The sequence below is a fragment of the Thyridium curvatum genome (genome assembly GCF_004353045.1).
Source record: "Thyridium curvatum strain D216 chromosome Unknown NODE_67_length_248306_cov_82.505095, whole genome shotgun sequence".
Taxonomy (NCBI): Eukaryota; Fungi; Ascomycota; class Sordariomycetes; order Thyridiales; family Thyridiaceae; genus Thyridium; species Thyridium curvatum.
Window position 1 is genome coordinate 217,027 of NW_022156822.1, and position 16,631 is coordinate 233,657.

The following is a 16,631-nucleotide window of genomic DNA, read 5'->3' on the forward strand; positions in this document are numbered from 1 at the left end:
GGTGGAGAGAGGGAGAAAGTGTGACCCGCGAGGTCGATGCGGGGACAGGGCTTTATGTAGGTCAAAGGGACTCGACGGCCAGACTGGGTACGGGACTGCCTGATAGGGTGCTTTGGGTGCGGTGTGGAATGTGCATACAATAAGCGGCGGCGGCGGCTATGTCGTAGGTACGTAGAAAGTGAGCAGGTCGAGGACTGAATTGGGCAGCTCTCGGCAGATGCAAGACCACGAGGTGGCAGCACCCTGGCAGGTGGGTAAGGTAGTGACGGGAACGCCGGGCTGGCGGATTGGACGAGTGGCCTACTGACACGAGAGATAGACGAGTTAGCCCAGCTCGCCGGGGTGCCCAGGTGGTCACGAACAAGGAAGAACACCACGAGGAACCGAAGCGGCATCGGAAACCCCTGGCCATGCGTCAGGGTGTTTCAGGGCCGGGATAGAACGTACCTTTGCAGGTGGGGGTGGGAAGATTTGGCCAGGCAGTGGCTAGAGGAAGGTGTATTATGCAACGATAATAGGCAAAGATGTCGCAGCGAAAGGGATTCGGGCCCTACATATGGGAGTGGCAAGGGGACTGTGCGCTTGGCTTTGCTGTGATCCGAGAGCGGGAGCAGGAGCAGGAGCAGGAGCAGGAGCAGGAATTCGGCTGAGCAGAGGGCGGCTCGACAGTCTAACGAGAAATGCGCAGTTCTCACAGCTACTACGCGACTAGGCCATATGGTAGGACGGCAGCACGGAGTGTGTGATGCGTACCCAATGTGTCGAGGTGGGATGGGATGGGATGGAATGGAGGTGTGTGCGAATGGAGCAGCAGAGTCGAGGACGGATACAAACCGTTCGGGATCCAGGAGAAAAAGTTAAGACAAGGACCCGCCCCTGGCCGCCCCGTCGCGTGGTGGACCAGGATCCCAAGCCGTCATGCGCGTTAGGCTAAGCCGCAGCAGGGGTTCGCTGGGTTTGCATTTGGACCGGCACACTCGTTTCTGTTTTGATCTGCCGCCTCCTGAAGCCAACCACCCTTTTCAGCATGTACCTTCTGCGTCTGCATGTACGATGGATGGAGAGATGTGGAAAGGCTACATTTTCCATAGGATTGGTGGCAATGAGCGCGAGTTTGAGAGGCCCTTGGGGTCGGGGGCCAGTAGAGACGTGATTGGGAACCAAATGACCTCCTCGACGTGTCAGACGCTTGAGGGGGGACGACTGGAAGAAAACGGGGCTGCTTAGAACAAAAAGACTCGAGGCCGATTACAAAGGACAGACCTTCTCGGAGAATTCCCAGGGGTGAAGAAGAACAGACTGAATTGCCGGGCTTCCAGAAGGCGAGATGGAAGGCCAAGAATGTTACCAAGCATGTCCACACCGCCGTAATCAGCTACGGAGTATGTCTCCCTCTTCTGTATCGTACATCGTGGCATCTGGGAAATTGGTCGAGACATGGGCCGCCAATGCGTTTCGGGGGTGCCCGTCTTTGTCCACGAGTTCATGCATGAAACGCATGGTGGAGAGTTGATCTCCCAGCCCATGTCTTCCTGTCCACGCCATGGGTTGTCCCAGCCTGGGCCTCGATAATCCACGATGAGCCAACTACATTATGCATCCGTCGGCGTTGGTGATTCATTTCAATCTCCTTTTCCTCCCTTGCTTCGAGATAGTAACGCATCATGATTGCCTTCCCAGTACCTAGGTATCCTTACCCACCGTACTTGCCTACCTGCGAAGTAGAATTTTATGAACCTCACCGACATCCTGACTGCATCACATACTAGAAGAAGCGGTGTCTTTTCAATTCAGAACGCTCCTGTCCGCCATGCCGATCTTGGCGCCCTTGTTAGGTTGACAGCATCATGACCCCAACACAGTGGGTTTTTACATCTTGAGTAAGTGTATGTAACCGATACCTTGGGGATATGCGAGTATCTGAAAGCGGGATCTCGTAGTGCTTGGTCAACTCAGCGAGGCAGTCGATTCTCCAGCTGTTTCTAGAACATTTTGCCGCCCCAATGTCGGCCCCATGTACGGAGTACTCGTGTATACCCGAGGTAGGTAGCATCACTGACAAGAGACGGTCTTCCTTTTTGCTTCTGGTAGCTCCACCGAAGCTCCCACCATCGTGGTCCTGGGTCGACAGCCACAAGCCGGTTCATGCCATATTATGCCATACCGAGGAACAAGGCTGGGTTTTCGATTCCCCCTGTCACGTAACCATTCTCCCCCGAGTAAGCCACGACCTGATTGCGCAAAGGGGAAGCCCCCTCGACAGGGGAGAATCCCATCAGCCTCTTGTCATGCCTTGTACAGTCGTGTTCTTGAATGCTACAGTGCAAGGTGTGGAAGCCAGGCGGTGAAATGAGGGTATTCCCTCAGTACGACGTTATGTCGTATCAGCCCCTTCCTCTGACAGATCCCAAAAGTTCAATACCCACAGTCGCCGATCGCATCTGCAAGTCGAGGCCGATTACCTACTCCGTATGGGAATCGAGCACTCGAGGCATCTGCGCACGCATTCCCATGCCCAATACAAGTACAGACGTTGGCCGGATAACGCCGGTGACGCATTTCGCGTTGACGAGAATAACTCTTCCCCCCTGCCCGGGCTAGGCCACAAATGTTTCACTCCTTGTTTCACCTTACCCGTCGGCGCCGTCGTTTAAGTTAGGTGTGGGGGACGCCCACCTGGCCTGATTCCAACGTTCTCCCCGGAAACATCTACCCTGATGCATGACTTCATTTTCATTCCGATGGAACAGCGTTTCTTCGATTCATCTCAAGTATGATGTAAATGCGTCTGCATATCCTTCGCTCCTTGGCAAGACTCACTTCCCACCTGGGCATGGTGTGCATGCCTTGAACCCAGAGCAATGATTGGGAGCTCCCCCGGCTGTTGAAACAACATGTTTGAGCCGTTGTGCCTCGCAGAAGCCATGATCGACCATGTCTGAAATCACAGTGTCTGGTAGAGCACCAGAGCAACGCTGTTGATCACAAGAGCCGAATATTGCGCCTGGTGGGCCATACCGGTCACAAGAAAGCACGCATCCATGAGACGCTCGATGCTATCATCTTCCAGGAGGACACCAGTGGCCGAGATACCGATACGCTTCAGGGCCGCCACCCAGATTGTTCACACTGGAGCCGGTACAGCGCCCTATGAGTGCATCGGTCCAAGCCATGGAACGCGATTTCAGCTCGCGCAACTTGCTTGCCTTGTATGACAAATCTGGTTCTGATCCACGTACCGTAGAGTAGCCAAGTCGTCCAGGCGTGAACCTGGCCCGACGGGACACACCGATCTACCATTATTGGATTGAAGAACTCATTTGGCCCTGGCTTGAATGTAGAGAGAGAGATGAACGCAGAAGCTTCTTTGAGGAAGACAAGTTCACTTATTTCTGATGACAGTCCCCCCAGGAGGCCTGACTTTCCTGGGCACCCATGACTGATGATGATGACAGCGCTACTAACATGGGCAGTTTTCACAGTATGTGGCTGTTTGTCCATACAGCAGCTTTGAGAAGAGTGTTTTGGCGAGTATGTAACGTACCGTGTTCTTCATTCGACTCGAGACCTTCCAATACTGGCTTGACTCTTGTCCTGAAGGACTATGTCGACGGCTTAAAGAACAACCCGTCGCCAATATCCAAAATGCCTTGACAGAGCCAGGCTCTGGAAGTTATGTCCGAGGGGCGAGACGGGTTTTCATCAACCAACCTTAGGACATTTAACCATGGTCATGGCAGTGTATAGCCAGGCTGGCCGTGAACCAGACGAGCCTCGTCGTTAGCACAAGTTGAGGCCAGATCACACCCAGGCATCGTAGTCACGAGCATCGCAACGACCATGAACAAGAGAGCATTCAGATTAGATTATCGTACAGAGTTACTAGTGGTTTGCGGACAATAACAAGTCATTTACCCCCACCCTCTCATGACCTTTCGTCCTACCTCTCACCTCCTCGCCATCATGATAGATACATTGCTATTCAACCCCCAAGGCTACTACACACTGGGTGGGTAGCCGGCGAGAGCTCGAAATGCCAATGCGACGCCAAGGAAAGTCTGAAAAGAGGACTGGGTTGTTCAACTGTCCAAGATCGAGGTGAGACCATCCCGACCAGGAAATTCAAATGACCTGTCCCGCACAAGGAGCCGTAGTTTTGTTTCAAGTGGCAATAAGCATCCCACAACACAGCAGCCTCGCCACCACAACATCTGATGCTCCCTTCGCTGCATACCCCTCGCCCCCCAGAGGTACGCCTCAAGCAAAGGAAACCACCCCCAAAAATTGCTCCCAAGGCCTTGAGCTATCAAAGAAACGGGAATCATTCCAGATATCCCACCCACCACCACCGCAGGCTAACTTAGACTAAAACAGGGGAAAACAACTCTTTTGCGAACGGAATAAAGGGAAGAAAAGCATATCGGTATATGGAGGTATTGTTCCGGTGAGGCGGTCTTCCTTGGAAAATCCTTGGAAGATTGTGATAAAAGAGCTCGTCCCAGGGGCTGATGCCCGCTTCAAAGGGGGGACACGGAAGTAAGGGTATAGCCGGCCGTCGATCACTGGTCGAACAGGAGTGTGAAATGTAGCAAATTCCAGCCTCTCGTGCCCTGGGCCATGGACAAGATAGAGACGGACGGAAGGATATCGTAAATTTTTGAAAAAAAAGGGAAACAAAAGGATTGGCGCTCGATAACCTATCCCGCGGGATAAAAATCTTGAGAGAAAGCAAGCCGGCAGACGAAAGTCGGTGGTCTTCATCGTGTGCCGGCTGCCCCTTTATCCTGTAGGACTGAAGGTGAAGATGGAAGGTTCGCAATTCGCCAAGGAGAGTGAGTATGTTCGGGTTGTATTTCGTTACTTCGTCCTGTACGCCTGGCCGTCGAGGAATTAAGGCGTAGTCAGGTTGATTTGTGGCGAAGATAGTTACTCGAGAAATCAAAGCAGGCGGATCGAGACCATCACAACCTGCCGGTGAGTATGATTGTCAAGATAAGTTGTTTAGTACGCCCAGATTTTCAGCTACCAGTCGTGTTAGTGTCATGTTCCCAAAGCGCAAACCACGGCGTCGTGTTTCTTCTTACCAGAGAATCCCAAGAGCCAGTACACAGACTGATGCCGTCATTGCTCACGCCGAGGCAGCTAACACGGTTCTCATGGCCAACCAGAGATCCGACCTTCTCGCCACGGGTAACATCCCAGACCTTGCATTCGAAGTCGTCGTAACCGGCAAACAGCAGTCTGCCAGACACCGAGGTGGCAACAGAGGTGATGCCGCACAGGATCGACTCGGACTGAGAATGAAGTAAGCAAGTGTGTCACCAAGACTGCACGTCATGAAGAGAGCAAAACTTACGCCATAGACGTTCAATTCACGGTCGGCGCGGATATCGAACAGCCGGCACGTAGCGTCATCGGAGCCGGTGACGAAAGAGTGCCCGTCAGGGAAAAACTGAATCGCATTGATATCAGACTCGTGTCCAGCAAAGGTCTGGACGGCCTTGCCAGCACGGATATCCCACAGCTTGGCAAAGGCATCGCAGGCACCAGAGATGAAGGTGTTCTGGTTGGTCGGGTTGAGGCTGATGCTCATGACATCTCCGAGGTGATCGGCGAACTCGATAACCTTGCTGCCAGTCTCAATGTCCCACTTCATGCAGGTCATGTCACCAGAAGAGGTGAGAATACTCCTGTCGTTGATGAAGCGGCAGCACGACAGGTAGCCTGCGTGGCCGGAGAGCTCGCGGGCAACCCGGGTGGGGCCGTCCCGGTTCTGGTTGAGGTTGTAGATGGAGCAGATGTTATCGAGACCACCGCAGGCAACGTAGTTGCCGCTGGGCGCATAGGCGCACGTCATGACCCAGGACGAGCGCAGGGGGATGGCGTGGACCTTGTTGGTGGTGTATGCGTCCCAGATGATGAGCTTGCCATCCTGCGAAGCGGAAACCAGATGCCTTCTGTCGGTCGACCAGTGCATAGCATAAATCTTGGCGAGATGGCCCTTGAGCGTCCGCTTGGCCTTCATCAACTGGTTCTTGGGGATCGGCTCGTGTGCTTGCTGGGCGACGGCTCGGACTGTGGAAGCTGTTAGCATGGGCGGCGGCGAACAATCGCTGCGCTGCTGTATCCATCGCGGGCAGCGATCGGAAAGGGGGTTCGAAGAGACCGGGTGGACTGACGTGTGGTATCGGCGAGCTCATCCTTCTTCCTCTTGATCCTGTCCTTGAGCGTCTCGGCCTCACGACGCGCCTGTTGAATGCGGGCCTGCATCGCCTCGGGCGACACCTCGGATGTCCTTTGCGAATCCATCGTAAGGGGGGGCGGGCTTTCTGGAAACCAAGAACCAGCCACTCAATGAATCGGCGAATCAATCGAGTGAAGAATAAGGCAAGAAAAAAACCCAAAGGCGGCCCGACGAATTGAACGATTGATGAGAAAAGAGCGATGGATCGTTCCGTCGTGGGAGAGGGTTTTCGGGGCGGCAGGAACAGAGGGAGAGAGCTGAAACTGCGAGATTGACGGACGGATCAATCAGGGACGGGAGAGGTCGAACCTGTCTAGGTAAGGTGGTGAGGGCTGGTGGTGGGTGCGGGTGAGGATTGGATGTTGTGGTGGTGGAAAAGAAAATGCAAGCTCCAGGGGGGGGGTTGCGAGGGCCGTGGCCGTTTCTGCTGCCCCAGTGCCCGAACCAGCAATGAAGCTAGGACCTCCAGGGCTAGGTGGTAGTGGCAGATTGGACTAGGCAGACCCCGTAAGACCTGGGTCGAAGAGAAATGACTGTTCCTGGACAAGGGTCGGGGGGTGGAGAGGACAAGGAGATGGAGCCAAGGATGGGCTGGTGGCTCAATCGATTATTAGCAGAGCCGTCGGCAGAAGAAGTACCTCTCTCTGTCTCTCTCACTTTTTGTTTTTAGGGGGAAGAGGACCGGGATGGGAGGTCGTGAGTAGGGGAGGGGGAGATTTGGGGCTGGGCAGAGGCAGAAAAGAAAGGTGAGGGGAGAGGTGTGTTTATTATTAATGACCTGCCAGACCTTCCATGTCTCTACCAGTCTGCACAGTCGCCCTTATGATGTCCGTCCGCAACGCCCAATTGAGGCATCCCAAGGCTCTCTACTTCACTTGAGCATATACATTGACAATTCAGCGCATTGTTCTGGACAGGAGGGGGAAGAGAGCGTGCGGTGAAAGAGCAGAGGGTCACTAGACCATCATACTAACTGCCTAGCTACGTGCTTCTTTTGTGAGAAGAATAACTACCTTAACCGTGTCCCCCTCCTCAACTCTTGTCTCCAATGAGTAGCTTGCCTTGCGAAAGTTCGATGGGATCTACGCTCAACCCAATGCTCCGGGACTGCCGCGCTCCACGAGATTGATCCGCCTCAGAAACGGAGGGCGGCAAGATGGATGGTTGAAGCTACTCCGGAAGTACCTACCTAGGTATTTTAGGGGGTGAATAGACTACAATGAGCAACCTCGAGGGCACGTATCCATCCATACGTTCCCAACAAGAGTATGTACGCAACAGCCAAACCAGCAAAGCCAAGGCAGGCCAGGCAGATGGAGTGTCTGGTGCACACGAAGCCGAGCTTGGACTTGGGAATATTCCAGTTTCCTAACTATCTGAGGCGGTCTTGGTCGAGGTGGATGAAGGCATCTGCCTCGAGAGAGGGGCGACCGGGAGGCACAATGCAGTTCTGGAGCTCCAGGAGCACTGTAGCGTAGCAGTGCAGCACCCACCCACCACTGATTCAAGCATGGGCCATTTGGGGAAATAGTGCCAGTCTCGCACTACTCGCAGCGGGTCTCTAGTGCAAATCTCCCGCCAGCTTCGCTCCTGCAAGGCGACCAATTTCAACCTGGAACCTCCACTTGGACGCCTTCAGCGCCGGAGGCTGGTCTGTTCTGGGGCCTTGGTGCAGTAGGTCAGTGACTGGAGGCGGGTGCACGGGCGGTAGCGAGGTACTTTGGTCTCAACGCAAGGCTGCGGGTCTACAGCATGTACACCTCTAATCCACAATTAAGGTGAGACTTAGTCCTCACCTTATTCCAGTACCTTTGAGGCGAGGGAAAGCAGCGGACACACCAAAAACAATCATTGATCGATCCTCTCCAGTCTCTCCGTGAGTGGGCGAGCGGCACGCGCAGGGACCATTCCGAGTCGCAACCGCGTCATTTACCCCATTTGTCACTTGGGAAGCTCGAGAGGTGGAGTGTACTTGTAGGTAATTGTGCCCGCGCGCGCGTGTATGCTGCTTGTTGAGGAGGGGGGTTTCCATCCGTCTCGTCTTCTCTGAAGCCATCGGCTTTCGTCCCGCATCCCATGCCGACTGGGGGGCATCCCGTTGGGTAACCCCCTTTCCCGAAGTGTCTGCTCTACCGATCCGTTCAATTAGTTCTGGCAAGCACACAGGCGAGAATACCGTGGTGCATCCGCGTGTGGACAGTGAGGCACAAACATGCCTCCAGGGTCAGTCACGCCCACCTTTCGACGACCATGGATATCCGTACTCCGTCCTCCGTACAAGTACACAGACGAAGAGGGCCAAAACGGAACATCTTAGCCTGGAATGGGGATGCTCGGGTGGGCAACATTGAAGCCAACGGTCCATGTTACCTGCTCGGTGGCACCCATCTCCACCTTGCGCCGTTCTCTCTCCACCGACTACAACTCCATTCCTTGTCCCCCGAAATTCGATTGACAGGGTTGGCCAAAAAGCTTCGCTTAATGAAAGGACGGGACTCCCGGCAAAGTGCCTCAGTGCGTGCTTGACGAGAGAGGAAACGAAAAGACTTTTGCAGCACACACACACACATGCGTTGAGACCTAGTGAGCACACACCATCAAATGAGGATGTGATGGCCACCCAGCAGTGTACGAAGTACATACGGCGTGTGTGTACCAACTTGCATACCCGGGGAGCGAAACCATGCATGGATTGGACAGATCGCGGAGGAGGGTGTGCACACAAACCCCCCCCTCCCCCCCCCCCCAAAGTTCAGAGCCTTGGCGGGAATCTTCAACGTCGGCATCATCATGGGGTCAAGAAGGGCCACGAAGCCCAATGCGACAGTCCCGGAATACGGTTCTCAGGAAACCTTAACACGGAAGTAAGAAACAAGGAAAAAAAGACGGCTTTCCGTTCTGCCGCGTCCAGCCACAATGCTTGCTTTTTCGTGATTTAGGGTTTCGATTGATCATCCGCCGCCGAGCGTCGCCATCCAGTCAACACTCTATTGTTCCCTCTTTGCCATCGTCACGGCTTCACCTCCAGGCGGCACAGAGTTTGGAGGAGACGCCTGCTTGATGTCACATTCCAAATCATAGACGAGACTTTGTTCGCGCTTGCCAGAATGTGAAGTGCTGAAAGGCCGTGTTCTCATCATGGATTTGTCGATCTGCTAGCTGCTCCTCCTCCCTCGAGCTCGGTCCGTTTACTCCTAACTTTGCTTTTTGTTCTCTGCAGTCTCCTGCTTTCTCGCCTCGCTATCTTGCGTTCCCTTGCCTCGTTCCTTGCCGCTGTCAGGCCATATCCGAGACAACCCGCAATCGTATGAGCCGACTCTTGTAACTGTTTCCGATTCGGAGAGTCTCGACGATGTGCGAGAGCCTTTCCATCTTATCTTCTGGGCCTATGAATACGACGGTGCTGTCAAGATACGTACCCGCCCCGCGCTTCATGTCGACAGTGGCGTCTAATGTACCTAGGTAGGTAGGTACCTGCGTACGCTGTCTTTCCTTGTCCTGCGGCCGACTGCAGGTATGCGCAGCTCTAATAATAAAGCTGACGTACCGAACGTGGATCCCGACTCACCCCAGACGGCGGACGGGCCGCCATTTATACGTTTTCGTAGCCCAAGAAAGATTGGATCCTGTCGTGGTTCTGCCCATCGTCTTCGTCAAACTTTTGGACAAGGAGCATCTACTACACACAACGGCTGGTATGGGTTAAGGGCGCTCATAGTCTCCATACATGACTATTCCCCGTCATCGTCCCATTCCAAGCTGTGGCTAGCAAGGTAGTACTAGTAGAACCAAGCGTAGAGATGCCCCGAGGTTGTCGAGCCCCGGCTCCTTAGACCGACTCTAGTCGACGACGGCGCCAACTCGCCGCCCACATCGCAAGCTTCCCGCAGCCCGTGCCCTTCGCTTGCCTTGCTGCAATGAGAAGTTGTCCGCCGTGGGGCGTTCGGGCGTCGGGCGTTTTTACAGCTCCATGCACCATACCATGCAGTTGTGTGGCGGCTCGCCTCTCAGGGGTGCTAGGTAGTTGCTGTAACGGCCAACCTCAAGTGAACTGCTGCGAGTCACTGCTCAAGACCACAGCTGATGTAACTACACGCTTCTCAGAGGTCCAGTTCTTAGTTAAGATGGAATCAAGGGCCAAGCTTCATGTTGGTAGTTAGTGATCTCCTGGAATGAGGCTACCTGTGGAGGAGCGCTGCTCGACATCATTGGGCATTTTACCCTTTCACCACCACCATAGCTCCCCATACGTCTCGGTCCTAGTGCATTCAGTGAATGTTAGGCCCAGGGAATGGTTCTCGCATATGCCTTGTGGCTACATTACCTAGTTAGAGATGATAACCAACCAAGTGCGGGAGGATGACAGACGATATCTCATGGCATTGGGACTGGAGGCAGTGGATCTTTGAGGCCTCGAGTGAAGAAGCTCTTATCACTGAAGTGTACAACACCAAAACCCAACCCCACATCGGGTCGGATCCGAGGCCGACGACACCAAATCTCTACGTGCTCACGCGTTCAGAATGGAATAAAAAAATGTGTGAGACATGGTCACTGAAACGGTCGAGGTCAAGTTACCCTTAAACAAGTCAACCGCGCGGACATGGCCAGCCCCGAGGAAGCACTGGATGTAAAAGCCCTCCCTAAGATTGAGGTAACTCTTCTGAACTCCGAGGTCGGAGGCCTTTACTTTGTGGTGCACTTACACTGACGCTGAATCACCTCGACTCAAAAGCTCCATGCTCATCTCAGCGGCAGCATCAGCCGGCAATGCCTGCACGAGGTCTGGCTCCGGAAGAAGGCCGCCGGCGAGACGGACCTCGAGGACCCGCTCGTCGTGATGCCCCCGGGCAAGCATGACTATGACCTCAAGACGTAAGGCCGGCCGCCCGACGTTCCTTGTGTCTTCTCTGCCCTGCTGGAGGATGTATATGTGTCTCGTTGCGCTGCTGACACTTTGCATGCGCGAACCCAGCTTCTTCCCGCTCTTCTCGTCCTACATCTACAACCTCGTCAACGACGAGTGGGCGCTGACCTACACCACCACGCGCGTCCTGCAGGACTTTGCCGACGACGGCGTCGTCTACCTGGAGCTGCGCACGACGCCGCGCGCCCTGGGCCCGCTGTCCAAGGCCGACTACGTGCGCCGCATCCTCGACGCCATCGCCGCCTTCGAGTCGTCGTCGGGCGCGCGCCTGCGCACGCGCCTCATCCTCTCCGTCGACCGGCGCAACACGCCCGCCCAGGCCCTCGAGGTCGTCGACCTGTGCCGCGCCTTCCCGCGCGCCCAGGTCGTCGGGATCGACCTCTGCGGCGACCCGGCGAGGGGCGGCATCGAGGCCCTGTCGCCGGCGTTCGAGGCCGCGCGGGCCGTCGACGGGCTCGGCATGACGCTGCACTTTGCCGAGGCCGAGTGCAGCGGCTCCGAGGCCGAGCTGGACCTGCTGCTGGGCTGGCGGCCCGACCGCATCGGGCACGTCATCCACGTCGGCGAGCGGGCGAGGCGCGCCATCGTCGAGAGGCGCGGCATGGGCCTCGAGCTGTGCCTGAGCTGCAACGTCCACGCGCAGATGATCACCGGCGGCTTCGAGGCGCACCACTTTGGCGAGTGGTGGAAGGTCGACGGCTGCGTGCCTGTCCTCTGTGTGAGTTCCGGTCCCTCTGGCGTTGTTTCCTGGAACGAGCGATCCTGGCTACGTGTGCGGAGACTGACGATGGTTCATGGGAAAACAGACGGATGATGTGGGTGTCTTTGGCAGCCCGCTTTCCAACGAGTACCGTCTCGTGGCGCAGCACTTTGGGCTTACCAAGGACGACTGCTGCAAGCTGGCGCGGAAGGCGATTGATGTCATTTTTGGCGGCGAGGAGGAGAAGGAGCGGCTCAGGAAGATTATGTGGTAGATGCTGGCATGGTTGGGATGGGGGCGTTCAGGGACTCTTCTCTCCTGATGTGACCATGATGATAGAATAGAAGAAGATAGTGTCAATGATGATGCTCTGATTACAATATGGGTTATCCGAAGCTGTGCTCATCTTCTAGCTAAGCCCAAGAGAGACAATTCTTCAAGTGATGTATATGAAATTGCCAAGTCAAGTGTCCTTGAATTCCTTCTATTGGAAATGTTTGATCTTACTGCCCGTTTTGAGAATGTCCTTTTTCTTGCACTTTGAAAGACCACCAACATCCTTTTGCGCTCCGGAAGCTCCATGAATCTATATCTCTTACTGTTTTATACCCCATCTAAGCGTGTGTCTTGGCCCATTCTCTGAACCATTCTATCGCCTCGGGATTCGCAACGCTCGCGTTTGTCTTGATCTTCATTCCGGAGAGGATCTGCTTGACAGCAACCTCGATCCTGATCGCCATGTCAGTGAATACTCTCTCGAGAGATTCGAGGCCAAGATGAAATCCTCTGTGAGAAACTTACTTCTTCCCATTACCCGTCTTGGGGATCCCGCCGCCGCACTCCTCCACGATGCCGGGGATATGCCTCGGGCTCAGCTCCTTGCGGACGGTCGCCTTGATCCGCTCCCGCAGGTCCTGGCCGAACTGCCTGCCCTCGACCATGACGACGAACAGGCACACCGTCTCCTCGCTCTCGGACTCGCGGCGGCGACCCACGCACACGGCGTCGGCGACCTCGTCGCCAAAGAACTTGGTCAGGATGTTGTAGATCTCGGCGCTGCCGAACCGCACGCCGTGGGGCTTGAGCACGCCGTCGGACCGGCCCAGCATGACGAGCCCGCCCGTGCGCGGGTCCATGCGCACAAAGTCGCCGTGGTGCCACAGGCCCGGGAACCGCTCAAAGTAGGCGGCGCGGTACCGCTCGTCGCCGCCGGCGCCGAAGAAGGTCAGCGGCTGGCAGGGGAAGGGCCGCGCGCAGACCAGGTCGCCCTCCTCGCCGGGAGCGACGCGCCGCGGGGCGTCCGGGTCCGAGGCCGGGTCCATGACCGAGATGGCCATGCCGAGCCCCGCGCACTGGATCTCGCCGACGCGGACGGGCAGGAGGGGGCAGGGCGCGCCGAAGAGGGAGATGATGTCCGTGCCGCCGGTGATGGAGGCGAGGTTGACCTGCTTCGGGAAGGCCTCGTAGACGTAGGAGAAGGTAGACGGCGGCAGAGGCGATGCTGTGGAGTAGATGGCCTCGAGGGACGACAAGTCCAGGGTGGGATCGTCCACCGGAGAGATGTTGTTGGTCTCCAGCATGGTCAGATAGCTTGCCGAGGTGCCAAAGTGCGTCACTTTGTGTTCCGATAGCAGCTTTGGCATCGACATGTACCCGTGCGGCTTGAAAGGCGAACCGGAATAGAGCACGAGCGTCGTTCCGCAAGCAAGCGCAGAGACGCTCCATGCCCACATCATCCACGACGTCGTAGTGTAGTACAGCTGACGGGAGGAAGAGTTCATGGAGCAGTGGAGGTAATGCTCCTTCTTGTGCTGGATCAATGTACCCAGAGCAGTGTGCACAATTGGCTTGGGTAGGCCGGTTGTTCCACTCGAGTAGAGTATGAACAAGGGATGCGACGGAGGCAATTGCTCGAACTGTGGTCGCTTTCCAGCAGATCCGCTGAGAGCCTATCAGATATCACGCATCGAGAATTCTCAGATGATGCACATACCTCTTGATGAAGTCGCTATACGATTCTGCTTTGACACCCTTAGATGCGAGTGGACCCAAGCCAAGGTCAGATCCGGCGAGGGTGTCCAGGACGATGACCAGCTCCAAGCCATGCTTCTGCAGCTCGGCAACAATCTCGACAGTCTTTTCCGTACTTGACCACTCCTTGCCATTGTACAAGACGCCGTTGTCTGCAAAGAGCACCTTGGGCCCGATTTGAACCAAGCGGTCCAGCACAGCACTGACACCCGTATCTGGGCTCAGGCCTGTCCAGATGGCGCCGATAGAGGCCGCTGCCAACATGGCAACAAGAGCTCCTGCATGGTTGGAGATGTAGCCAGCGACAACGTCCGATTTCCTGACCCCCGCGTTGGTCAGTGCCAGGGAGCAAGCCTCGACCTCCTGACGCAGCTGGCGCCAGGTCATGGAAGATGAGACGTCATGATTCTCAGTGAGCGTGATGACGGCGGTGTCCGAGTCGTTGACCTTCTCCTTGGCTGGGTAGAGCAGGTTCTCTGCATAGTTGAGACGGGCACCGGCAAAGAAATCAGGCCGTGGAAACATGGGGCTATCGGACTCCAGGACCTAGGGTAGAGTTAGTGGACGAGACAAGTACGTGAGAGCAGAAACTGCGAACACAAGCCGGATCATAGCGAGCCGGTGTACTTGCAATGTTTGCTCAAATCCGTGCGATATCTGACAAGAAGCTCGCCTATCGCGCCTCAAAGGGGCTGGTGGCACAGCATTCCACCTATGGTCTAGGAAATGTCGACTTTGACTGACCTTATTGAATGGCTTTGAGGCCGTGATGCCGACAAAGTGCCATGCTTCCTCCCAGAACTCCGAATCATTTTCTACTGACCACTTGTACAAGTCAGGATAGTCTTGGAGATCCAATTTGTACTTGGAGTTTATGTGCTCAAGAAACTTCCACATCTGACTCGTCTCGGGTTCCGGGTGTCTCCAAAGTTCAGCCGGACTGCCATTGCGGGCAACATCCCCGTTGGTTGCCATGGTAGAAAGATGGGAAGAAGACGCAGTTCTGCTCTCTCGGTCTCTACGATGCGTGTAGTAGAGAATTGTCTACTTGGAAGCGGAGTAACTCGGCCCTCAAATAGACGAACCTCACTCAGTGTGAAAGGTCAGACACGAGACTGAGTCTGATATTGGCTGAGGCTGGAATTCTGGCGAGCAGGATAACCAAACCGTTGGGACATGTACCCATACCTCGAGTATGCTACAAGTGAACGTGGCATCCAGGTACAGGTACTCCGCCGTCCGGAAAGTGGGCGGCTCCAGTCGGCCATCGTCGGTCCTCGATTCGCTCACTGAACAGTGCGGGTTTGCTCCGAGGTAGAGCGGATCTGGTACTGGAGTCGCCGCGCCGACCTCGGTCAGCTTCAGTCGAGCCATGTGCAACGGAGACTCAATATCGACATGACAGACACCGAGACCTTCACCACTTTCTCGAGATGATCAAACCCTGTTTTGAGCACCGTGACAAGTGGTTCCCTGCCGCCTTGGCCGGTCCGGGTTTCAGCTGTGCATTTTGGACTACTCGGTAAGCACCTATTTGACGTTGATGTATGGGAAAGGGTAGTAGTAGTAGATCCAAGTCGAGGTGGTTTACATGGCATTCGAGGTGTCGGTACACCTCAAATGCCTCTCTTTTCAAGCTGACAAGTGACCATGCTTGGCTCAGGGTAATCTGAGAGTATGGGTGGCGGTAGGATCTCACAATTTGGATTTGGATTGCATGTGCTGCTGACTGTAATGTATTGATGCATTTGTTCAGCACATCCTGTAAAGCAACTGGACAGGCGAGTCTGTGCCATATATCCCCTTGCAACATGATATGTGATTATGACCAGCCAAGTGATTGCTTTTTTGTCCAAGTTAACGAACCAGGATCGCCAGACTGGGGCACCTCTAGCTGTCACCTGTCAAGCTCAGCCATTGCAGGGTTTCCCGCCGTCTTAGCCGTGCAACAGGGCAACTGGGGGAAGCGAGCATCAGGGGGGAGTCAACACCCTCGATGACGATGACGCCTTGACGATTAGCGGGAGGCGAGCAAGCGGACTTGACGGGATGCGAGACTGCGTTCGCAAGGTTCGGAAGGCCTAGTTCCATCTCAAGCTCCATGGGAAGATGTGACGATGCGCCAGAGGATGCTGCAGGGATCCGGGCAGCCCAAGCAACAAAAGACTTTTCCAGGTCGGGAGCCAAAGAAATGACGGGACCAAGCCCTGGGCGCGGCAGGCGGATAGAACGGTGGCGAGACCACCCGGTCGTGCCCCTGAGCGCGAGCAAACCCCGGATAGCTGCCGTTTGGTGGGCTCTGTCAGTGCCGCAAGCGTGCTAGTGCATCAGGTTCATGGGATTCGCTGACGGCGATCCCTGCAAATTTCGCGTCGCCGAGGGAGCGAGTGAGGCGAGTAGGTAAGGCAAGTTGGTTAGTGACTTTGGGTTTGCTAATCGCTGAATCTCTGCCACGTCAATAAAGCATTCTAGGCCGACACAATACAATCTAGAAGTACAGAGCTGGGGGAGTAGAACGGCAGCTGTGCAATTGATGATGTTGTTACTCTGTCGAGTCTGTTCTGTGCGGTCCGCATGATGTACCAATTCCGTGGCTCGCTGGTCGACTAACAGCCGAGATTTTCATCATCGCGCATCTTGCCCAGTGGGCAGGCCGGAGGGCTCGGGAGCCAGGGGCAGCCAAGCTCAGCGAGCGCGCGCAGCATCCACCGGCCCAAAATTAAACTTGT

The 16,631-nt window shown here is 55.4% G+C and overlaps 3 protein-coding genes across 3 annotated transcripts; 1 reads left to right on the forward strand and 2 right to left on the reverse strand.

Moving 5' to 3' along the window:
- Positions 1–5,001: 5,001 nt before the first annotated feature.
- On the reverse strand, positions 5,002–6,309 carry E0L32_009370 (uncharacterized protein; the record flags this gene model as incomplete). Its single annotated transcript, XM_031144327.1, has 4 exons — positions 5,002–5,022; positions 5,085–5,294; positions 5,357–6,075; positions 6,180–6,309. 4 exons carry the CDS (start codon positions 6,307–6,309, stop codon positions 5,002–5,004), a joined length of 1,080 nt encoding a protein of 359 aa, XP_030991193.1.
- Positions 6,310–10,847: 4,538 nt separating this feature from the next.
- On the forward strand, positions 10,848–12,145 carry E0L32_009371 (uncharacterized protein; the record flags this gene model as incomplete). The annotated part of the gene is made up of 4 exons (XM_031144328.1): positions 10,848–10,898; positions 10,980–11,119; positions 11,220–11,889; positions 11,978–12,145. The coding sequence occupies 4 exons, from the start codon at positions 10,848–10,850 to the stop codon at positions 12,143–12,145; spliced, it is 1,029 nt and encodes a 342-aa protein (XP_030991194.1).
- Positions 12,146–12,485: 340 nt separating this feature from the next.
- On the reverse strand, positions 12,486–14,877 carry E0L32_009372 (uncharacterized protein; the record flags this gene model as incomplete). Its single annotated transcript, XM_031144329.1, has 4 exons — positions 12,486–12,600; positions 12,673–13,812; positions 13,865–14,448; positions 14,647–14,877. The coding sequence occupies 4 exons, from the start codon at positions 14,875–14,877 to the stop codon at positions 12,486–12,488; spliced, it is 2,070 nt and encodes a 689-aa protein (XP_030991195.1).
- Positions 14,878–16,631: the final 1,754 nt, after the last annotated feature.